The 24606-nt window shown below is 34.5% G+C and overlaps 1 protein-coding gene across 1 annotated transcript; it reads left to right on the plus strand.

Annotated features, from left to right (window-relative positions):
- The first annotated feature begins 16765 nt into the window (after window positions 1-16765).
- LOC120171897 (transcription factor HEC2-like) lies at window positions 16766-17690 on the plus strand. The gene has a single exon (XM_039179509.1). It carries the CDS (start codon window positions 16769-16771, stop codon window positions 17621-17623), a length of 855 nt encoding a protein of 284 aa, XP_039035440.1. The 5' UTR covers window positions 16766-16768; the 3' UTR covers window positions 17624-17690.
- Window positions 17691-24606: the final 6916 nt, after the last annotated feature.

Genomic DNA, 24606 nt, shown 5'->3' on the forward strand with positions numbered 1-24606 from the left:
TTTTAATTTGTATATGTTTTTTATGATGTTCATTTAGATACTGAGTGATTGAAATCAAGATCAAATATTATTAAAGCTAAGGAGAAGCTTAAGGTGAAATAGGAAATTCTAAAGAAGGTTGCTAGCAAGGACACCAGGTGAGTGCAAATTTAATTTGTACTTATGTTATCGAAAAAACATTGTCTTACGATGAGTCAGTGACAGAGTTACTATGGTAAGGAGTGACTCCTAAAATGTTATGTGATTTGTGATGATTGCATATATGTTCCTTTGGTGAACTAATAGTATTAGTTAACAAGTTGAAAATGCAAATTGGTGAAACATGCTTGGAATTTATATTCTGGATAGTAAGTTTTAGAAAAACTCAATAAATTCTAAAAAATTATTAGAGAATGATTTTTATACAGTTGGACTAGTTTAACAGTCTAGTTTTGTTTAGAAGAAACAGAAACTAATTTCGAGCTACATACAAAAAGATATGACTTTTTAACCGAGGATAGGTTAGAAAATTGGGCAGCTAATTCTGCTAAAAAGAGATTATGTCGGTCAACTTTGAAAATTTACCATAAATTGTACAAATTGAACTAGAAGAGTTTTCATATGAGTCTAGTTTCCATTAGTATAGACAGAATAATTTTAATTTTTTATATTAATACATAATAATATTTCTTTAAAGGTAGTGCAAACTGCCCGAATATGAAATTATGACCAATTTTGGGTTTTAACCAAGTTAAAAGCAAAGGATCAAGTTAAAGATTAGTGAGGCTTACACTTTGACTTGTATATAATTTCAAATTGAGTGCAATGCATACATAACATTATACGTGGATGTTTTATACATCATTGGGTAGGACTTGTGATAAGTCTACGTTATTTATATTGACATGATATTTATGTCATATATCATATATTTGACATATTCTAAATATGTCAAAAGTTGAATATAAAATGCATTGATAATTGATCGTTACATATGATGTTTATCTGGAACATATATGTTATTTAACATGAATGATATTTCATGTATGAACTGCGCAATGTTAAATTATGATAATATACTTTTCCATGGATGGATCAAATAAAATAGACTGTATGCCCAAGTAATTCATTGAAGGACATGGTGTAATTGACATGCCATAGAGTCTAGCAGGTGCATAATTGGATTAGCACTAATGTGTAAGGACATTTAGTGCAACACTATAGTGTGTAAGGGAACTAAGTGCATATAGTGGGCACGACCTTATGTTATTAGCACTTTGGTGCATATTTGACTCGAGTACCCAGGGTCTTCATAGGTTTATGTTTGGGTTATGGTTTATTGGTTAATAAATGATAAACATGAAAATACACTTACGAGCTTATGGGATAAATGGAAAATATATTTGTAAGAAACTTTGTATCCGAATATATCATGTTAAATTATGGTAATAGGGTTGGAATACAGGTAAAGTGATCACATTGTATTGAATATTATTACTCATTTATATTTATATGTTGCATTGCTTTGAATATTTATATGATTACCTCACTAAGTGTATACTTAGCGTGTGATGATTTTCACACGTAGGAAAAAGAAAGAAAAGGCGTAAGTAGTTTAGTTTGGAATCAATCACCTAGGAAATATATACAGGTAACAATGATGACATCCTACCGTGTTCTAAAAGTCTTAGCTGGAATGTATACAAGAATAAAATGTCTGCAATTTCTTAATATAGTTTGTATCAAATATAATTAATAGTATGAATAAATATTATGATATTAAATTATTCTTAGAAAAAAATAATTTGGTTTTAAATCAAACGTGTTAGATAATCTTATTTATTTTATGAAAATAGAATAGAACTGTTTATTACTTATTGAAACTGGTTTTGAATTGGTAACCAAAAATATTATATTATGATTTTTCTCTGAATAATTATTTTATGATAATTGTTCAAGTTATGAAACTTGAGATGTTTGAATGAAACAAAATTTTACTTAGTTCAATTAAAAAATGTTTTAAATTTATGATGTGACATTTGTAACTCGTATGGGTTCACGTATACAGATTATGGGTGTTACAGGCTTCTCCACGTTCTCAGCGCCTTTTGATGAGATAAAGTCTTGATTTTTCTTTGATTTTTTACGATGTTCGAATGATTTTTGTTTTTTGTTCTTGCTTAGTTTCTCGATATTTGGTTGTTTTTTTGTTCGATTTTTCTTTTGCTATGCAATGTCTTTTGTTCAATTTCTCTTGCTCCCTTTCTTCGATGGGTTTCAAAGTTTATATAACCACCCAATGGTGTTGTTTCTGGCTATAACGGGATGGTGCAGTCTCGATTTATTGGGGATTTTGCAGGTTCGTACCTCGTCGTTAAGTTGACCAAAAAAATTGGGGAAATATTTTCCCTTATACTTCTGTTTCACTTCAAAAATCTTGGCCGGTTGGTGACCTTGCTGGCACGTGGCTTTCACGCACTGTTGAACGGTGATCTGATGCATTTTTTGTCGTTAGATCAAAAGGCCAGATCCAACGACTGCTATTTTTTATGGAGTTGGTATTATAATACTTAGGGTTTATAAACCATAAAAGTTTTTGATCTGGGCCGTCCATCCATGCCCTTATCCGAGGGCTCTCAATCGTATAGTGCTAACCCTAACTGACTTGGGTCATCTGTTGGGTCAAGAAGATGGACGGGCCTATCACTTACTCACTAGGCCAGGTGAGCCTGCTTGCTGGACTTTCCAAATATGGATCTTACCTTTGGACTTCCTGGTTGGACCTGATTTTTGGACCTGAAAATAATAAAAACATATTGATAAAAATAATAAATATAATAAATATATAATATAATATATAATACAATATATAATATATAATATAATACTATAATATATATAATAATATACTATATAATATAATATATACTATATACCATATAAATATTATATAATATATAATATAATATAAACTATATAATATACTATAATTATAATATATAATATAACATAATATTATATAATATAATATATAAATATTATAATATATGCAATATAAAATAATATATAATATGTAATATAGTATAATACTATATATAAACAGAAACTCGGACGAAAATGAGTGTCTACAGCTGCCCCTCTTTGCTCATTATTTTGCAACGAGAATAGGTCAAAGATAAAAGGACACATATTTTCGTTCAGTATGAAAGGTTTCCAAAGGTGAATTTGCTCTTGTGAATCTAATATCTTTCACTGTGTAGTTGGCATCCAACTTAATGTTCTCTTATTGAATATCCTCCGTCACGGAGTTGAAATTTGACTTGAAAACTCATATTGTGATTGCAATCAACTTAGTTAGATAATGGTTCCCCTATGACTCTTTTATTGCGAAGTTGAGTCGATCCTGAATGACTTTGAGCATGATATCCTTAGTCATTAAGTTGAAATTGTGGTTGACTCCTTCGTCTTGAATTTGAGTCAGTCATGGATGATTTGAGTATGATATCTTTCGTTACGAAGTTGAAAAGTAGCTCGTTGCTTGATTTGGGTGGCAACTCCTCGTAATTGATCTTGGGTCTTTGTCTAGTCCAATATCCTTCCTCGCGAAGTTGAAATTCTACTTGACGGTCTTAGTTGAGAAATAGTTCATCATCATTGAGTTGAACTATGTTGTAGATGACAATTGTCGTGAAGTTGAGTACACATCAAGTGTCTTGGGCATGATATCCTTCGTTGTGAAGTTGAAATCGTGGGTGGTTCATTCTTCGTGAAGTTGAGTCAATCTAGAATGATTTGAGCATGATATCCTTCATCGTGAAGCTGAAATCATGGATGACTTTAGCATGATATCCTTCGTCGTGAAGTTGAAATCTAGCTCAAAATTTGAGCTGCAAATTAGCTCCTCGTTATTGAGTTAAGCTAAATTGCAATTGATTTTGGTTATTTTTCTAGTCCAATAACCTTATTCGTGAAGTTGAAATTTGACTTGAAGACCTTGGTTTGAAAATAGCTCCTCGCTGTTGAGTTGAGCTATGTTGCGGACGACTCCTTCGTTATTAAGTTGAGTCGATCTCAAGTATTTTGGGCATAATATCCTTTGTTGTGAAGTTGAAATTATGGATGACTCTTTCGTAGTGAAGTTGAGTCAAGATTGAATATTCTTCTGAGTCGGATATCCTCCGTCGTGAAGTTGAAATCTAACTCAAATAAGTTGTATTAATTTAATCTCGAGTGTTCTTAGTGTTCAATATCCTTCATTGTGAAGTTGAAATTGACTCTGAAAAAGCTCTACAAAATTGTACACATATGTCCAATGCTATAGATGTAATGTTCTTATGTATGCATAAAATGTATATGCAATATGTTATTTTAGGATTTTTGTCTTAGAGAGAAGTCTCGATCTATTTTTGTCAGTCTTAATTATTTAAATGCCTTTTCTTCTCCTCAGTGGGATTTTTGTTTCAAAAAGAAATCTTGATTTTCTTCTACCAATCTTGATATTCTCCCCTCTTTGATGTCTCGTGAATAACTCCAATCAATGCAAAATTTGAAAAAAAAAACTTTGAAATGATATTCCATCCAGTACTCTAAACTTCATGCTAGAACCCTTATCATACTCTGAGTATCTATACATTTCAGAAATTTTTTTAATAGTAATACAAAATGATATTTTACAAAGTGAATAAGTCATTTGTATTTAAATTTAATGCAAGATACTGAGAAAATTGAGATCCCGAAGAAAAATGTATATAAGTGAAAAGTGTCTTTTGCAAATTCATGGAAACATTTGAAAGAAAAGTAAATAAAAGAGAATAGGCGCCCCAGATATCAATGATGTGGACTTCTTTGAATTGACACTATGTAGAATGACTCGAGTGTAGCTTCTGTCGATGGGACCTCAAGTCTGTGACACTGCATGAAGGATGTAAAATTCCCCTAAATCAATCAAGTTTGTTGTGCGTTCAAATTCCATATGATGCATTCACCGATAATGTTTTCTCGACTCAAGATTTTTTCGAGCATGAATCATGAATTGTTACTCAAGCTACCTCTTCAGCTTTTCAGCTCGAGATCTCCTTTAGTTTCAAGACGCCCTTTGCAGGTTTTCATCTTGAACACTCTTCTATTGTTTATTTTTTTCATTTTTTCCAAATCATGCAATAAAGCTTTAGAAAAAAATTAGAAATAAAAGATTAATCCTGATTTGAAGACAATGTCTTTCACTTGGTAATTCATGTATAATTAGAAATGACTTTTAGGCACGTAACGTAGGTAATTGTTCACGATTATGAAAGAAAGGGATAAATAGGCCCAAACACATGTTTCAAGGTGATTGAACGAAAGATCAATGCATTCACTCCTCATTTGCTTGAATATGCTTCATCGTGTTCTTTTTTTTAATCCCTCTAGATTGCCCACTGTGGGTTTTTACCCTAGAGATCATTTCATTTTTCAATGTTCTTGATCTAGATCTTTAAATCGGCTTCACTTAATCAAAATTAATCGGCTTCAGTTGATCAAAATTGTGGTTCGAGAGAATTTGTGTCCAACTTTGTTAAATTCAAGATCTTAATTTGATTTGATCGCAAGATACTTTTCTTATTTGTAGCACATCATATTTTATCAACATTGTGGTGCTTTATCATTGATTTTCTTACGGATATGAGTAGATTTTCTTTTTCCTTGCCCCCATTGTGGGTAGTGATCCTTGGTTAGGGTTAAATCCAAAGAAAAAGAGAATGTTAGGCTCAAATGGGACATCAATGGATATTTTCCTATTTTTTGTGAAATGGTAGTGAAACAAGGTCGTTCATAATTTCATACATAAAAATCTTCACGAAATAGTTTCATAATTAATCTTCTATTTACTAAAAAGTCATTAATGTATGATGATTCTCTTTTTTGCCTCTTTTTGTTTTATTTTTTGGCCCCAATCCTCAAAAGTTTGCTAGTTATCATTTGGACATAATCAGCTTAAGATGATAATGATGTGGTTGTTATGCTTCTTGACTTATATCAAAGGCATTTTCGGTATCACCTGTCCCAATTCTGCTGCACCAACTTACAATTTGACATGATAGGCTAACGCCTCTGTGTCCAGTTCATGGCATTTCCTATTATGATCATGTGTTATCCTTTAGTGTTGAGTCATTCTCAGTAATTCGAAAGACATGTCACATCCTCCCTCATTACCACACTCATTTATTTCCTCGAGACACTTGGCCTGCTCAAAATCGATCTCTGGGTCAAAATCATTGTCATCCATACCTTTGATATCTAGAGACATCGAAGAAAAGTGGTGGAAAACATATACATATATACATGCGAGAGAAACTATCCCACAAAAGAAGTAGGAACAAATAATATACAAAGAAAAATGAATGGAGAATATGTTTGCCAAAATAAAACACGGTCTGCATCTTTAATTGAAAGTAAAAAAACAGATTATTCACCCTTACAAAGATCAACTATTGCCCTGGGTATGAACAAATAAGGAAATTTTGAGTATTACTCTGAAAAATATTAGAAAAGTCGTATGTAATTATTCAGCAGTCCAGTTGTTATGCACAAGCTGCGATGGTCAAGATCTATCAACCTCATTAGTTAATTCTTGCTTCTGTGTGATTAGGTAAGGTATTTTGTGCAACATTGGGTGTCTCTGAATTGTTGAAATTAATGAAGTTTTTATTCCACAATCTTTGGAAAATCCTCTTGAAAGTGGGACAATTTTCAATGGAGTGACCCGGGATGCCACCATGATATTCACATCGAGTACCTTCATCGTACCACTTAGGGTATGGTGGATTTAAGGGATCCACAGGATATGGAGATACCACATTTGTATCAAAAGGTTGTTGAAACAACTCTTTATACATCATAGGAATAGGGTCAAATTGTTTTATTTTTTTCCCTTTTTGGCTCCCTAGAATCTTGCCTTGGAAGATTATATGACATGGTCGTAATTGGATTTGACCTAGAGACAATGACGCCCTTTCCAGAATCATAGGTGTTCACATTAATGACTTCTTCTTCTTTATTTTTGTGGTCGACCTTCTATGATATTCACTTCCTTCGATCATTCCTTGTTTGATAGCCATCTCTACCATCTCTCTGGCTACGACTATATCTGTAAAGTTTCCAGATGTAATTGCAACCAGATGCCCAAAGAAAAGGAGTCTTCAAAGTATGTGCGAAGAGTTTCCTTGTTTCCTTTTCATCCAAAGGTGGATGAACCTGCACAACTAAATCCCTCAATCGATGTGCATATTGCCTAAAACTTTCGTTATGCTTTTTCTCCATACTTTGCATCCTAACATGACCTGGTCTCATGTTATTCACGTGTTTGTATTATTCCAAGAATAATTTGGCAAGATCTTTACATGTCCTGATATGAGAATGATTCAGCTGATTATACCACCGGATGGCTGAACCCACCAATCTCTCCTGAAAATAGTTAATCAGGAGCTGGTCATTCCCGACATATCCTGTCATCTTTCGACAAAACATGGTAATGTGAGCCGAGGGGCAACTGTTCCCATCAAACATCTTTTAATCTGGGATTTTAAACTTAGGAGGAATAATCAAATTCGAGACTAAACTTAGTTCTAGAGCATCAAATCTGTAATGGTTGTCCTCTCCTTTAACTATCTTCATTTGATCTTCCAAATTCTTGATCTTTTCCTCTATCTTCTTTACTTTGTCATCCTCATCAAAATTTGAAACATTGTAATCATTTGGATTATTTTGAGGGTTACTTACAGAAGCTTGTTCTTTTACAGCGGATGAGTCCCATTAAAGTCCTGCTAAAATTCCAGATAAAATAACTAACTGCAGAGTAGGTGCACAACCACCCCTTCAGATGCCCCTACTCCAGGAGCACTCATTTAATTCAGGCCAGACAATCTTGTATCAATCTGATCAACCAATGAATCTTGGTTCCTAGTGATAGAATCCAAGGTATTTTGATGATTCTGACTGATTTTATCCTCAAGTTCTCTTTACAGTCTCAATATATTTTCCTCAAGTTGAGAGATCTTAGCTTCTATTTTTTCTTGTTTAAGTGAATATTGTAAGGATGAGGTGTGTCCAGTGCTTGTTCCTTTTTTGATGAGACATTTTATGTTGGTTAATTTGAATGTAAAGAAATAAAAATGTAAAAATGCAAGATGCATGAAATTTTCGAGGCATTGATCCAAAACGTGTATGTTATTATAAATTGTCTTTATTGAGACAAAAGTGTTAGTTCTAAGAGACCAAAAACAATTCAAAGGTACATTATATCTATAGATATTCTAGACCTCGAAAAGCTTATAATATGTTAACAAGTCTTATTGCTTCATATGTCACTAGTTGAATACCTTGTCAAACCACCCCGACTTCTCTTGCCAAACCATACAAGTGACAGGTTGCTTTCTGTTCCTGCTCTATGAAATATTGAATGGTTGTATCCTTGGCTTTCACCCTTTGTTGAGCATGTTGCAAACAAAAATGTCATTGATGTCCTCCATCAAAGGGAACTATTTGGAGCTTATTTGCCTACTTCTTGAATTTGTCCACGATGACATCCAGTTCAACTATAGTTTTACCATCCTGTTCCTATTGCCTTTGAAAGGACATTTCCAGATCAGTTACCTTGGTCTTCAACTGCTTGTTATGGTGTTGGCTTTCTGATAAATGTCTTTGGGAAGTCCTTAACTGGTTTTTCCGTGCTTCCCTGTCATCTTGTCCTTCAAATTTCCTTTTCAGGCTGACGACTTCATCTTTCCAATAATCAGAAGAGCTTTTCAAGCTAGTACTTTTCTGAACATGTTCTTGATACCCTTTTCTTAAAGAAGATTTTCTTCTGTTCCTTTTTCAATCTATCTGCTCTGTTCTTTTGAGTATCAGCGGTCAGCTTCTACTGGAACTTTTCAGCTTTTAACTCTCTCAAGCTTTGTTTCAGTTCCTATTTTTCAACTTCGAATTCCTTCTTTTCTATCTCTAGCTCAGAGGGAATGGTTTAAGATGCTCTTCCATGGTCCGAGTGTCTTCATGATCTGGAATAGGAATAGTATCGTTTTTCCTTAATTTTCTCCATTCCATACAGTCTGGAGTAAGCATGTCTTTAGCAGCCACAACATCTATACGAAATATCATCTTCCATGATTCAGCAACGTCTTTGACTTTCTTCTTGTAATTATCCTCATGATATGAGAACTCGGGTCCAGATATCTCATGTGTGACTGGGACAAATTGACATGCCCCATACTGTCGAAGTGCTAAAACCGGAGAATAGCCAAATCCTCCCCACAGCCCAAGTAACATTACTACTCCTGAATCTCCACACCGATAAAAAATGTCACTATGAGTTAGCCAAGGGGCTCTCCACACAATGTCTTTGTTCTGTAGGTGCATAAATACTTTTTCCCATTTGTCCTTTGGAACGCCTTCTCACCATTTTTGTGTAAGAAATTCATCCAAAGGTGAATATGTCGTGCTGAATCGACGGTAGAAAATCCCATCAATTTTCTAAAAATGAATATGAATCCAAACCTGAAGTAGTTGTGTGCATCCTATAAAACATCCTCCACTAGTCCTTCTACAATGGTTTAATGAACATAAGGTTTCAACTAGGATTATTGGTTCAGGGTTTACTCTTTTAGGCAGTTGTTTGAATAATTCCACCACGACTGCCTCAATGTATCCAAAAGTTTTTGGGAAGTAACCAAGCCATAGATACCCAGTGCGAAAAATCGATCACCTTCCATTCATCAGGATGATTTTTCATTAATTACTTTATATGAGTCCAAGCAATTCATTCCCCTTTACCTTTGTGTTGGATTCAGTCAGTTACCCATTTTTCATCAACCCCTACAACCTTTGCCAATCCATTCTTGAAAGGCTAAATTTTGATGTATTTGATGAAGACACAATCCATTATGATTCCTTCGCAATGTAACAGGGTAGTGTATTCTTCGATTGTGGGCACCATGTCTTCTTGGTTGAAGGTGAAATAGTTGTATCTCGGATTTTAAAATTACACTAAGCCTCAAATTAAAGGTTCGTCTATCTTGACATAGAGTAGGTGTGCGATATCGTTATATCGCTGGAAAAACTTCTGTTTTCTTTCATTTTTTCCAACTTTCCCAAATGTTCTGCAACTCCTGAGTATCATTCTTTTTTAGGCTGATGGAAGCGTAGCCAACCAGGTCTAACACATAGTTATCTTACAGACTGACCCCTTTTTCTTTCTGAGTCTTTTCTGACCATAGTCGTACTTATGCATATTTGACCTCTTGCTTTATAATCGCTTTGTCCATTAATGCAAACTATTTGAGTTTTAACGAACACTTTGCGGATTAACACCTCTTTAAATGATGCAAATGATGAAAAAAAGGAAATAAAACAAAAACAAAAGGAAACAAGTAAGTAAAATAGGAATAATAATAAAAAATTCCTTTCCCACATGATATTTACCCCACATGTTTTTTGTTCCTACCCGGACATGATCTCTATCCCGCATATTATTTCCTTTAACAAATCCTAGCCACATATATTTCTAATTCACATGCTTTGAACAAAAAAATAAAGCATGAAATAAATCAAGCATACTAGGTTTTGAATGAAGCTTCGGGATGGGCTCTAATTCCTTGCAGCATCACAGTTTGGTTCTAAAAGAGGTACTCGAGTTCTCCTTGCTGGTGCCCCTTTGGGCCTGCCAGTCCCTCAGTCCTAAGCCCCTGACATGCTCATGTAGACCAAGTTAAACTTGAGAGGATACATTCCCTTATATTCGTAAGGAGAATAAATTCACACAAAGACATAAGGTATATGAATCCCGAAGGTTACTTGCCATGCCTATACAGAGAATAAATTCCCACCAAGGCGTCACTTTTGCCCCACTTAAAAAATGGTTTTGAGCTCAGAAATTAAGCCTAAGATGAATGATTTCAAAAAAAGCTAAAATCATTAGAAAATCGTCAATCCAACTATTTATTTGGAAAGATAATAATCAAAGGTAAATAACAAGGATCGAAAAGATAAATTATAATCTAAACTTACAACTTTCACTTAAGAAGACAACCTATAATCATTTTTGGCTTGACTCTCTTACCTCGTCTCCAGCAGAGTCGCCAAGTTGTCGTAACTGTCCTTCGGGTGGTCACAAAACTAGGTTTTGACTTAGTTTGATATGATGGAGTCACCACCGATCATTTTAAATTAGGTTGAACAGACACCTTAACTTACCATTTATCTAATCTATGTTTACCAGAAATTAGTCAGATTCGTGAGTCGATTACAGTAAAGGAATGATTAGCACTATTGTACTGCCCTTTCGGCACCAATTTGATTTCCCGGTTGTCTTAATTGAGAAAATTAGAATTGAAATTAAAATTTAAAAATTCAATCAAAATTAATTACCTTTGATCAATTTAAAATTACCTAAAATAAAGTAAAATTAATGTTAAACAAAATAAAATAAAAATCAATGTATTAAAAATAAAAAAATATTAAGGAGGATTAAATTAAAAAAAATTAAGGGTCAAATTGATGCTAAATGAAAGTTGCAAGGAAAAATAAAAAGTCAGGGGGTCAATTTGCAAAATACAAGAAATATAAAAATGGATTAAATTGAATTAATTTAAAATTCAAGGGAAAATTACAACAGGTGACCAAAATGAACTACGCATCAAAACTGTAGGGACGGCAGAAATAATTTAACTATTTGGTAATTACAAAACCTATAACCTCTCTCAAATTCTCTCCACTCTCAACCCCATCGGCTTATGGCCGGCCACCCGCCGGTGAAGCCGCCTTCACCCGGATTACTATTCCGGCCACCGGAGGCGGTGGCCGAAAAACCTAAACTAGACCAAAAGCTCCCTCTCAACACCCTAAAGTTGAAACCAAGCCCCGATCGCTCTAAAATTCCCCCAATCGGCATAGATCTACGTTTTAAGGTTCACATTTTTACCTTGAGATCGGTGTCCCTTCGTTTTCCAGAGACCTTTCTTTTTTAATGAGGCTTCTCCAAGTTCTCGGCGCCTTTCGATGAAACAAAGTCTTGATTTTTCTATGATTTTTTGATGATGTTCACATAGTTTTTTTTGTTCTTGCTTGGTTGCTTGATATTTGGTTGTTTTTTTGTTCAATTTTTCTTTTGCTATGCGATGTCTTTTGTTCGGTTTCTCTTGGTCCCTTACTTCGATGGCTTTCGGGGTTTATATAACACCTAATGGTGGTTGTTTCCAGTTATAGCGGGATGGTGCAATCCCGATTTGTTTGGGATTTTGCACGTTCGTACCTAGTCGTTAAGTTGACCAGAAAAATCAGGGAAATATTTTCCTTTTTGCTTCTGTTTTGCTCCGGAAATCTTGGATGGTTGGTAATCTAGCTGGCGCGTGGCATCCACATGTTGTTGAACGGTGATCTGATGCATTTTTTGCCGTTGGAGCAAAAGGCCAGATCCAACGGTTGTTATTTTTTGCGGAACTCGTACTATAATACTTAGGATTTGTAAACCCTAAGAGTGTTTTGATCGGTTCGTCCATCCATGCCCTTATCCGAGGGCTCTCAATCGTGCGACGCTAACCCTAACTGACTTGGGCCATCTAATGGGTCAGGCAGATGGACGGGCCTGGCACTTGCTCACTGGGTCAGGTGAGCCTGCTTGTTGGACTTCCCAAACGTAGATCTTACCTTTGGACTTCCTCGTTGGATCGGATTTTTGGTCCACACTAAAAACATATTAATAAAAATAATAAATATAAACTAATATATGATATAATATAATATAATATATAATATATAATATAATACTATCATATATATAATAATATACTATATAATATACTATAATTATATTATATACTATAAAATATAACATAATAATTAATACTATATAATATATAATATAATATAATATATAAACAGAAATCGATACGAAAATGAGTGTCTACACTATCAAACAGAAGATGTATAATTATTTGATCAGATGTTCAGGGAAAGGTACAAATGTAACGATACTGATCAAGGAAAAAGTAGAAGAAAGATTTCAGTGCACTTTCAAACAATAGATGTACATGATAATCATTAGCTTATCAGATGACAAAAAAAGGAAGATGCAAACACATTGATCAATTTATTATCAGCTTTCAAAAGCTGAAAATACACAACGAAAAGAAAAAAAAACAAGATGAATGTTAGGGAATGGTAATCATCGAGTTGTTGGATTGAATTAGTTTTGAGATTGTTTGGGCCATATTAGTTTGTTATATTTGGGTTATTTGTATTGAACCAATACTGAATTAGATCCATTTGTTTAAGCTTAAGCTTAATAAAATCCTGAACTTAAACTTCACATAGCAGCCGTTCACCTGCACTCACATATATCACCGCAGTTCACCGGCCACCGTCCAGCAAGGATGCCGCCGTTTGCATTAGTTTCTGCATGCTTTGCAAAGATCAGTAGTATTAATTGTAAATTGGATGGTCAAAGCTTGACTATGGTAAAGTTGAATTTCCATTGCGGCTTTTGTGTTGTTCATTTCGGAAAGATGTACCAGTGAGGATTGAGAAAAAGTTGGTGAAATTTTGAAAATGAAAATTCATGAAACGGGACCACTTTCTGAAAATAGCAATGTTATTAAAATCGGATCGGATCAGCCGGTTCAACCGGGAATTAGTTGCTTGTTCGGTTCGGTCAACCTCCAAAACCAGTTTTGCAATGAACCACTAAAGAACCGGCAAAATCGGTATGAACCGGCGGTTCAACCGGATCACACGGTTCTAATTTTAAAAAAAAATTAAATCAAACGACGTTGTTTGTTATGATTTTTTCAGCCTCAAAAACAATGAAGGTTAATCTTTTCTTGTTTATTTTAGTTATATAATTATATTTATTATTTAATATGTTTTACACTTTTACTTTTAATTGTTAAGTATTGTTTGAGAATTTAAATTTAACTTTATATTTATTTATCATATTGCTAGGTGATGAAGATCTTGATGCCGTGGAGTTTCAAATTCAAAGTGAGTGATGGCGGTGATAGTTTAACTAATGAAAAAGTTTTTCTCAATATTTTGGAATTTGAGGGAATCAATTTCAATGAATATTATGATGATTGATACTTGTATCAATTATGTACTTTTTTTATTTAGTTGTTGGTGAATTTCATTAGGTATTGACCTTAAATATTATGTTGTAGTTGATTTGAATCATTTTGTTTCACTTGATATTATGGTATTTAACTTATATATGTTATGACTTGTGATATTTTTATACATTTTAATATTGTGAACTTAAAAAGAATGTTATATATATATATTAATATTGCTTTGAATATTATGTAAAATTTAAAAAAAAATATTATTTTATACAAATCATTCAACAGCGGTTGAACCACAGTTGAACCAGTGAACCGGTATCTTTTCGGTTAAGGTCCGGTCCGATTTTAAAAACATTTAAAAATAGTAATTATATCTTTAGTTTTCTTGAATAATATGTTGTAATCAAATTACTGTTTTCCACTAGAAATCATTTTCAAGAGTTGCCCCTTTTTTTAAATTATCTTTCAACTCTAATTTGGGTCCCTGAGGAGTTTTCTGATATGGATCAACAACATTTAAATATTATTTCTGAGTTACTGAAAAATCTTGAACCTCATAGCCCCATGTGCACTTCACTACTTGACATTTATAATTCATAGAAGTTGAAGTGAAGTTATGTTTATATCACAGTAAATTTTATTTTTCAAATGCAAATTACACAGCAGAGTTGAGTTTGGTGACCTGTTAGAAGTATCTTGTTAGTTAATTTTCATGTCAATCTATCAAGCAATCAGTTAATATTATTCTTTTTAAAGTGAATAAAATCTAGTGTCCTTTTTGTGACAGTTTTCCCTCCTGGATGAAAACTGAAAAGACAGCCTCACGAATGCGAGTTGTCAGTCAATTACTACCTCTGTTTTGAAAATAAGATCGGATCGGCCGATTTAACCAGGAATTGTTGTTTAGTCCGATTTAATCTAAATCGGTTGAATCGTTATTAGTGAACCGACCAGAACCGTTGAATCGTTCGAACCAGATCGGCTGAAAACCAGAAAAAATTGAAAAAAAATAGGGAAAAATCGAAAAAAACCAGGATTTTTGTTTTTTTGAAAAAAGAATTAAACCAAACAACGTCGTTTGTTAAACGAGCCAAGTCGAACTCGAGTATTGCTGAGCTCGACTCGAACTTGAAAACTTTAAAAGTAAGCTAAACTCAACTCAAACTCACAAGCTAAAAATTATCAAATTTAACTCAAACTCGAAATATAATATTGAAACTTGAACTCAAAAAGACTTGAATTCAAAAAAAAATTAGAAGCTCGATTGAAGCCTAAAATTCTAGCTTGATTGAAGTGAAAGAATAGTTATATAATTATAGTTATATAATTTTGTTATGATTTTTTTAACCTCAAATTTATTTTTTAATATAGTTATATAATTATATTTATTATTAAGTGTTTTACCTTAAATATTATGTTGTAGTTAATTTGAATCATTTTATTCACTTGGCTTATGGTTTTTAACTATATATGTTATGACTTGCTTTGATATGACTTGTGATATAAAAAATTATTTTATTAATATTTTTGGTATTTTATTTAATTTTTTATATAATTATATCGTCCGATTCTTCCGACCAATCGAACCGGTTCGATCGGTAACCAATAAACCATAGCATAATCGGTTCGCTAACCGATCCGGTTCTAAAAACCATGACTACTACAACTGCCGGTTAGCAACAAACAAAATTAAATGATCAAATAAAATTCACCATTTGCGTGTTTGCCGTCACCATGACCGTCACATTCTAATCCACCTTGAAACGCGTGCCAAACACAAGCAGTGATGAGAGAGAGAAACACCAAAACTGTGTCCCCTGGTTAAAGTATATAAATAAGATATAGAGTAAACTATAATTTTATCACCTTAATTATCACTTTTATTTAGTTTTGATCATCATATGTGATATTATATTTTAATTTTACTTTGATCTTCTATCATTAAAAAACTAACAAAAATGTTAACTTAGTATTTTTAAAATATAAATCAATGATGATGTGGATTGCCTTATGGTGAGTGTCACGTTAATTTTTTAATAATAGGTAACTAAAATGAAATAAAAACGTAACGTATGAATTTAAAATAAAAAGTAGTCGAGTGACCAAAACAGAACAAAAGTAATAGTTGAAGTACTAAATGTGTAGTTTACCCTAAAATAGATTGCATGAAACCCCTAAGTGATCGGAATCATTATTACGTCGGACTCCGGTTAAGGGTTTTCCTCTTATGAGAATATCATGTGAATGTGGGGTTTCATGGTTTCTTTTTGACAAAGTTGAAAAGAAACGAAGGTAAAGCCAGCACCTTCTTTCAGCACTCAAGGGTGCAATCCATGAAAATAAAGTGGTTCATGCACTCAAGTGTGCAATCCATGAAAATAAAGTGGTTCATGCATCTTGCTTGAACTATCCCTTCAATCGAATCCATTTAATTGGTGGGCCTAAACGCATGACCAATCTGATCCTTTACACCTGTATTTAGCTTGGATCGGATGGATGATAAGGTCAGCGATTAGGGTTAGTCCCACATGATGGACGGTCACTATCCAATATCACACACCCAATCATAAATATTGAGGTTTTCCCTATCATCTTTGCATGAATTTTAAAATGAATAAAAATGGTGACAAGTTGTTATATAAAGGCTTTTCCACTTCCTTGTATGATATTATTGGGTACTTTTAATCTATCTCCTTATCTCAATGCACATTTCTCTGATTAAAAACCCTAATTCTTTATATCTGGAGCTCCTCCCCCATCCCTCTGCCAACCGGTCTTTCAGATTTATCATTTCCAACTTCCCCATCTCTCTTTTCTCTTTCAGTTTAGGGTTAGATTCAATGGATGCTGAGATGGTGAAACCATTAACAGAAGATCACATGGACATGATGGAAATGATGATGCAACTGGAAGAAAAGCTTCCCAATTTCAGTGAGCCTGCTTTCCACTTCTCCAATGGTAATTCAAGCTCCACTATCCTACCAAGTTACCCGAACCCGAATACATTGATGACCCTGCCTTCCTCTTTATCATTCATTGGAAATGAAAATGGCAGTAACCTTGTTCAAGAACTCATGACTCCACCTCCTTTGAACAATGCAAATTCATTTTCTTGTTCAGGAGATAAGAAGAACTCCATGGCAGCAATGAGGGAGATGATATTCCAAATAGCAGCGATGCAGCCTGTTCATATAGACCCGGAATCCATTAAGCCACCAAAGAGAAGAAACGTTAAGATCTCAAAGGATCCACAGAGCGTGGCGGCCAGGCATAGGAGAGAACGGATAAGCGAGAGGATAAGGATTCTGCAGAGACTTGTTCCTGGAGGCACCAAAATGGATACGGCGTCGATGTTGGAGGAGGCTATTCATTACGTCAAATTCTTGAAGAGACAGGTGCAGTCCTTGGAACAAGCTTCTGTTGACAAGCCGATGGGTGCTGCTTGGATTCCGAGTGCAACAGTGGCTAATATGGGCTACAGCTCTTCTTTGGTGAAACCTTGCCACCCATCTCATCCTCATCATCAAGCTGTGGGCAGTATGCAGATGCTTAGATAAGAGATAAGAGTTTGGAATTTGTTGATTCCTGTAATGGCTCGCTTGTGATGCCTTTGGTTGTTATTAATTCGTCAGAAAAATTATTATATGCGTTCAGTATCAGATAAAACTTCTGATAATATTGTCTATATCTTTATTCTTGAAGTTTTCCCCGCGAGTGGGAACTCTCACAAAATGTGGGTGATTAGGGAGAATAATTTGTCCATTCACACTATACAGTATTGTCAAATATATTAGCATTTAACTTTCAAACACATGCACGAATTTTCCTTTCATTTTTTAGCGTTAGTTAGCTTAACCTCGCATATATCTGTATGTTATATTTGCTCTGCAACTTCTTCGTGAGTTGCATTTTCGATTTAACTCTTTAATCGATTGAAGTATCTGGAAGAATTCTTCCTCTAATCGATTAATAGTAACTTTTATAATTTATGTCGGGACTAAATCTATTATCAAGTGAGTATACTTATTTAATTTATTAGTCTAGGTATAATTATCATAATTCTAAACCCGATTTCATATTAAGAGTCATTATAAAACCGTTCAACCCAGGTTAAGAAAGGATTTTACTTCTTTTTCTTCTCACCCCATTTGGAGACGAAAGATACTATTTAATATTTATCGGTCGAAGATCAATTTCATTATAAGTTAATTGATTATAACTCTTTACTCAAATTTAAAAAAAAAAACACCTATAACCGCTGTAACCTTACCTCTCCCATAACACTATCCATCATATTCTAAATTTTACGTATGTTTCTAGCGGATTGCTTCTATAGCAGTTTTGATTTTCTGGAGCTGAATATTTTGGTTTTCCATTATTGGATATAGGTGAAGCTAAATTTGTTTTAGGAAAATATATTAATTCCTCCAAAAGTATCTAGGAGCAGAAATGCAGGTAATTTAACCAGTAGGTTTTATTAATTGTATAGCAGGGCCTAATCCAGGGAGGCTGAGAGGGCAAATCCCATTTTCAAAATCTTAAATTAGTTCCTTTAAATGACTAGCCTTTAATTTTAGTCCTTAATATAGGTACATAAAAATATGGTAAATTATAGTTTTCCCCCCAAAGTTTTTAACTTGTTTTCTTTTGGTCCTTCTAAAGCTATTTAATTTGACTTTCTTTTGTGTAGAATTTGTAATTTTATATGATAATTTTTGTAACGCCTTTTTAATTTGAATCTCATTAATTTTTATTAATTTGATAATTTTATTATATTTTTTCTCATCACTTATATTTCTTATAAATTAAATATATTTTCCCCATTAATTTTGCGTTGAATTTTGTCAAGTTCTGGATACATCTCTAGTGGAGGCTATTGATAAGGCTGGGATTGGTGGTGTTTTATGTGACTCAAGGGGATAGATCATGAAGCACTTGGGAGGAATGTTCCAGAATTGATTATTTTGTTCACGATATGGGTACGAAAAAAAACAAAATGTTTATCTGTAATAGATAGATGAGACATAATTTATCAAATCAAATATGTATTTTAATATCACTGGTTAGAAATTTAAAAACGAAAACATAATTAAAACAAAATCAATATAAAATAAAATATGTACTAGAGATGACATTTTACATAGTTCAATTTTTTTATCTTTTCAGATGAAAAAATAATAATTCACTGCAAATATAAAAATCACCAAAAATACAATATATACTCTCACTGCTTTTAGTTAACTTGAATAAAAGTTCCAAAATTTCTCACTCTATTGAAACATATATTTGGCATCTTAAACTGACATACTAACAAAGAAAGGATCACCAGACTTGTGAAAGATGGGAATTTAAATTTGATTAATGAACAGCCCGGTTATAATGAGGAAGTATCCATGAGTAATTGTTCAAAACTTCTACCTTTTACCTTGTAACGAGGGCACCTAATTCTTTTGAATTCTATAAAAAAAATTAATTTTTTAACCCGAATTTCTATATTTTCATCAATTATTCAATTTTCAATTAAATGTAATTATATTTTTTCTCTTCATTTTTCTATAGAAGCCATTAGTTTTATTAAAAAAAAGAAAATATTTAGAATTACAATGAAAGTTTACAATAATGAGTGTAAACTAAATATATAATCATGATATTTTTCTATAATCATTGACACAACTAGTTACATAAGATCACATCATGCAAGGAAAATGTTAAAAAACCTAATCAAAAAAACTCGAACAAAAGATAGATACGAATAGATATGATCGCATTGATAAACAAATCAAAAAAGATGATCAAGCTACTGAAAGATCATCGACGAACCACAAATCAGAGTCGAGTAACATGAGAAACTATCGACGAATTCAATGCGCATATCCAAATAGAATCCAAGGGTTCAAAGCAAGGAAGATCAACATGATAACAAATAAGCACCATCTTGATAAGTTATGGTGGTCTCTGTTGCAATGGTAATTATCAAGAAGAAATATTCTGGAAACTTGTTGAACCACATCTATCTTATATACATTGTAAGTGCAGCTAACTAACAATTTTACTAACAGCTGCACTAACAGCTAGTTAACTAACTAACAACTGATCTATTCAGCTAAGGCCACGTGTATGGCACAGTTACAATCAGTTATGCATTTACACTCGATGCTTATACTGACTGCTAACATTCTCTCTACTTCTTCTTGTCTTCTTTGTTAAGAGAGTAAACACACACTTTGGATCGAAACTCTTCAAATGTAGCTCGAGTAAGGGGCTTGGTGAATCCATCAGCAGTTTGGTGCATTGCAGGAACATAGCTTACACGTAACTGGCCAGCTGCTACTTTATTGCGAACGAAATGAACATCAAGGTCCACATGCTTGGACTGTGCATGATAGATGAGATTAGCGCTCATGGCCACTGCGCTGGTGTTATCACACTATACGACCGGTTCACGACCCTGTTAGATGCCGAGATCAGCTAGGAGTGCATTTATCCATGCTATATCAGCAGCTGCATCCGCCACACTTTTATATTCAGCTTCCATTATGGATCGAGAGACTGTCATTTGTTTCTTTGAGCACCATGTAACCAGACATTTACCTAGGAAAACTCCATACCCAGTTATAGACATTCGATCATCAATGTTGGCTCCCTAATCCGCATCGGCAAAGGCAACAACATTCAATCCACTATCAAATAGGTGAAAACAACAGGCCAAAGTTAAGCGTTGCACATAAGTAGCGAAGTATTCTCTTTACAGCAACATAATGAGCTTCTCGTAGAGCATGCATAAATTGGGTAACTTGAGCCACACTAAACGGTATGTTTGGTCTTGTATGACAAAAATATAATAGCGACCCCATAATACTTCTATATTCATTAGCATTGCTTAAGAGGTCATCTGCTTCATGAGATACTTTAGGTGACACCACCATAGGTGTGGCACATCCAATAGCTGTCAACATCACTGTCTTCTCCAGTAGTTCAAGCACATACTTCTTCTGGCTCAAGAAAAGTAAACATTAACACGTTTGACTTCAATACCGAGGAAGAAGCTTAACACACCAAGGTCCTTGAGCGAAAAACGTTCTTACAGCATGAATATCGCTTCTTGAACTAAGTTAGATGACTGTCCTCTGACAAATATGTCATCCACATATACCAATCTATAAACGTATCCTCTTTGAGAGTTATTGACAAACAACAGTGGGTTAGCTCGAGAAACTGTGAATCCCATATGTAGTAGGTTATCTTTAAGTTTCACATGCCAATTGTGAGGAGCTTGTCGAATACCATATAAATCCTTTTGAAGCTTACAGAAAAGAGGTTTACCATTCTCATCAACTTGTTCAAAACCAAGGGGTTGGTGCATATAAACATCCTCACTTAGATCTCCATTCAGGAACGCGTTGTTTACATCTATATGTCGAAGCTCCCATCATTTGGAAACAACAATTGCTAGGACCGTGTTGAACGTTGAGAATCGAACCACCGGGCTGAATGTGTCTCCAAAATCATACCCAGGGGTCTGAGAGAACTCTTTAGCAACTAGCCGAGCCTTGTATCGAAGAACAGTCCCATCTGGATTCCATTTAATACGAAAAATCCATTTGCATCCGACTACAGTTATTTCTTCTGGTAGTTTTACTAGTGACCAGGTACCATTCTTTTACAACACATTATGTTCTTCATGCACTATAGCAGTCCAATGAGGAGATTGAAACGTTGTAGTTATTGTAGTAGGAACATCATCATTCTCAGCAGCTAAGAAGACTTTAGGCTTAAAAATGGCACACCTACTACATGTCATCATGGGATGAACACAAGATGACGATCCATCCATATTGGATTCTGTAGTAACAGTAGGGTTGGTATCAATAGCAGCAGGCTCACCAGTACTGCTACCAGGATTCATTGTAGACTCAAGCACTTCCAGATTCAGTAGCAATATCTGTGTGTTTATGAGCACTATTAATTTGATCATGACCAGTTGTAACATTTTTATCATTGGACTCAGTGGATTTAACACTTGCTGATGCAATATTGTTCGAATAACCTACAGACCCCCTGTTTATAGTAGTTTATATTATATTGTCTGGACTATCACGTGTGTGTTGAAGACTTGTACTCCTTAAATCTAAAATAATTTGAAGTGGCTGGGATGAACGAGTGTCTGAGCTTACAAGTGCACAGGAGTTACAAGTTCCTTGGTCTACAAAAGGAAATATAGATTCAATTAAAAAAAACATGTCTGGAGACGTAAACTCTTCCATCAGAAGCCAAACATTGGAATTCTTTGTGTCGAGGACTGATGCCTAGGTAAGTTCATGCTTGAGATCTAAAATGAAAGTTTGTGCTTTTGAAATAATCGGAGATGAGGGAAGCATTGACAACCAAAGACCCTTATCATGGAGTAGTCTGGTTTCTTTTTAAACAACTTCTCAAAAGGAGATAACCCTTGTAGAATTTTAGTAGGAAGTTTGTTGATTAAGTATAGTGTTAAAACAATAGCATAGGACCAATATTTGACTGGAAATGATGCCTGAGCTAACAGAACAAGTTCTAATTCAATGACATGTCAGTGCTTCCATTTAACGACCCCATTTTTCTCAGAGGTGTGTGGGCATGTCAAGCGATGTGAGATTCCTTCACTGCCAATACTTTTGAGAGAGTTCGAAATTCACCTACCCAGTCAGTTTGTAAGGCTTTAACTGAACTGCCAAACTGATTTGCTATAACCTTTTGAAACATTCAAAAGGCCAACACTGCTTCATCCTTACTCTTTAACAAATAAATCCAAGTGTGCGTTGTAAATGCATCTACAAATGAAACATAAAATCGAAAACCATTGGATTGCACATGAGGGGGTCCCCATAAATCTGAGTATACAAGATCAAAAAGAGCAGTAACTGATGTATTGAAATCAACAAAGGGTAGTTTGTGGAATTTTCCCATATGGTAAGCTACACAATTCTTATTTACATTAGAATGCACCTTGATGTCTATTTCATTAGCTAGTTTGATTAATGTTTCAGCTGCTGGGTGACCAAGACGGCTTGTGCCAAAGATCTTCTATCGTAGAGGAAGCCGAGTAGCTATTAACTTCTACAAGATTAACTCCTAAAGAGATATTATACATAATAAACGAGTATAAGCCTTCATGTTGCTTTTCTTGAAGTAGAATATCACCGGTTGCCTCATCACGAACACAACTTTTTGCATGAAATTCTAAAAACACGTTGTTGTCCCTAGCAAGCTTAGAAACGGAGATCAAGTTTTTAGTTATTTGTGGAACATGCAAGAAAACTTTGAGTAATAACATGCGTGAAGAGGCATTAATATGAGAATGACCAACCAGGGTTACATCGAGTGGCATGCCATTGCCAACTAGAAGTTTACCTGGACCAAGAAATTCTGATGGACTCAAGACATTATTGGTGTCTGAGGTCACATGGTATGTGGCTCCGGTATCTACTACCTAACGATCAGGGGTCATTGAAGAGGTATTAGCTTGTGGTTAACCTTCTATAGATGAGTCATGCTTGCATTTGGAAAAGCATTCACATCCAGTCTCAGGGGATGAAGCTGTCGAGTTATATGCTGAAGAAACTGCTCGTCGATCTGATTGATTCGATCCACAACTTGCAGCAGTAACACAGGAAAAATCTTCATCAAACATGTGCCAACACCGATATATAAGATGACCTATTTTTCCATATAGTTGGCATTGCACTCTTGACCTACCACGACCTCTACCACCAGTTCGAGCTCCAGACCTTGGACCATAACCTGAATTCGATATTGCTGAGTTTTGAATTTCCCCTTGAGCCACATTGGCACTCATTGGTAAAGCCTCCAATTGATCTTCAAAACTAGCAAGTTACGTTTATGAATCAAGAAGCATGGTGTAGATACTATCCAAAGACAAATATTCTCTCATGGAGGGTTATAATTGCCATAAAGGGTTGATATTCTCGTGGAAGACCTTTGAGTATGCTTGTAATGTGCTCGATTTGAGGTACAACACTGCCACAAGAGGCTAAGGCATTCAAACTTCCTTCACGCGAGTAAAATATATACGCATAGAGTCACCTCTTTTTTTAAGGACTAGAGTTTATAGTGGAGACTCATTACATCCGTTGTTAAGCTATTGGCGAAGATTTGAAGGACATTATTCCACACAACCGTCACACTTTCAGCTCCAACAAACTAGGGAAGGAGATGATTGCTGATCGTGGATAGTAGCCAGGAGGAAAGAGCACTATTTTGCGTTACAAAGTCTTCATAGGCTTTATTGACTCGTGTTATGCATCATCATCAACAATCGTTTTAGGTGGAGTTGCGACAGCATTGGTGAGGAATCGTTCCAAGTGATGGCTCCGAATTGTGAGCAGAATCTGCTAGTTCCAAAGTAGAGAGTTCATCTCATCAAGAATAATGTTTACTTTCTTGTGAGTGAACGATTTGGCATTTGCAGGAAACTCCATTAAGAAGAAACTTCAAGCAGCGAAGAAGAAGACCCCAAGATCTATGGCGAGAGATACCATGT

This window comes from Hibiscus syriacus, unplaced genomic scaffold (assembly GCF_006381635.1).
Source record: "Hibiscus syriacus cultivar Baekdansim isolate YM2019G1 unplaced genomic scaffold, ASM638163v2 tig00111837_pilon, whole genome shotgun sequence".
In the NCBI taxonomy this organism is placed as follows: domain Eukaryota; kingdom Viridiplantae; phylum Streptophyta; class Magnoliopsida; order Malvales; family Malvaceae; genus Hibiscus; species Hibiscus syriacus.

Excerpts from the sequence above, each read along its gene's own strand:
- LOC120171897 (XM_039179509.1), top strand. The coding sequence starts at position 16,769 with ATGCACATTTCTCTGATTAAAAACCCTAATTCTTTATATCTGGAGCTC.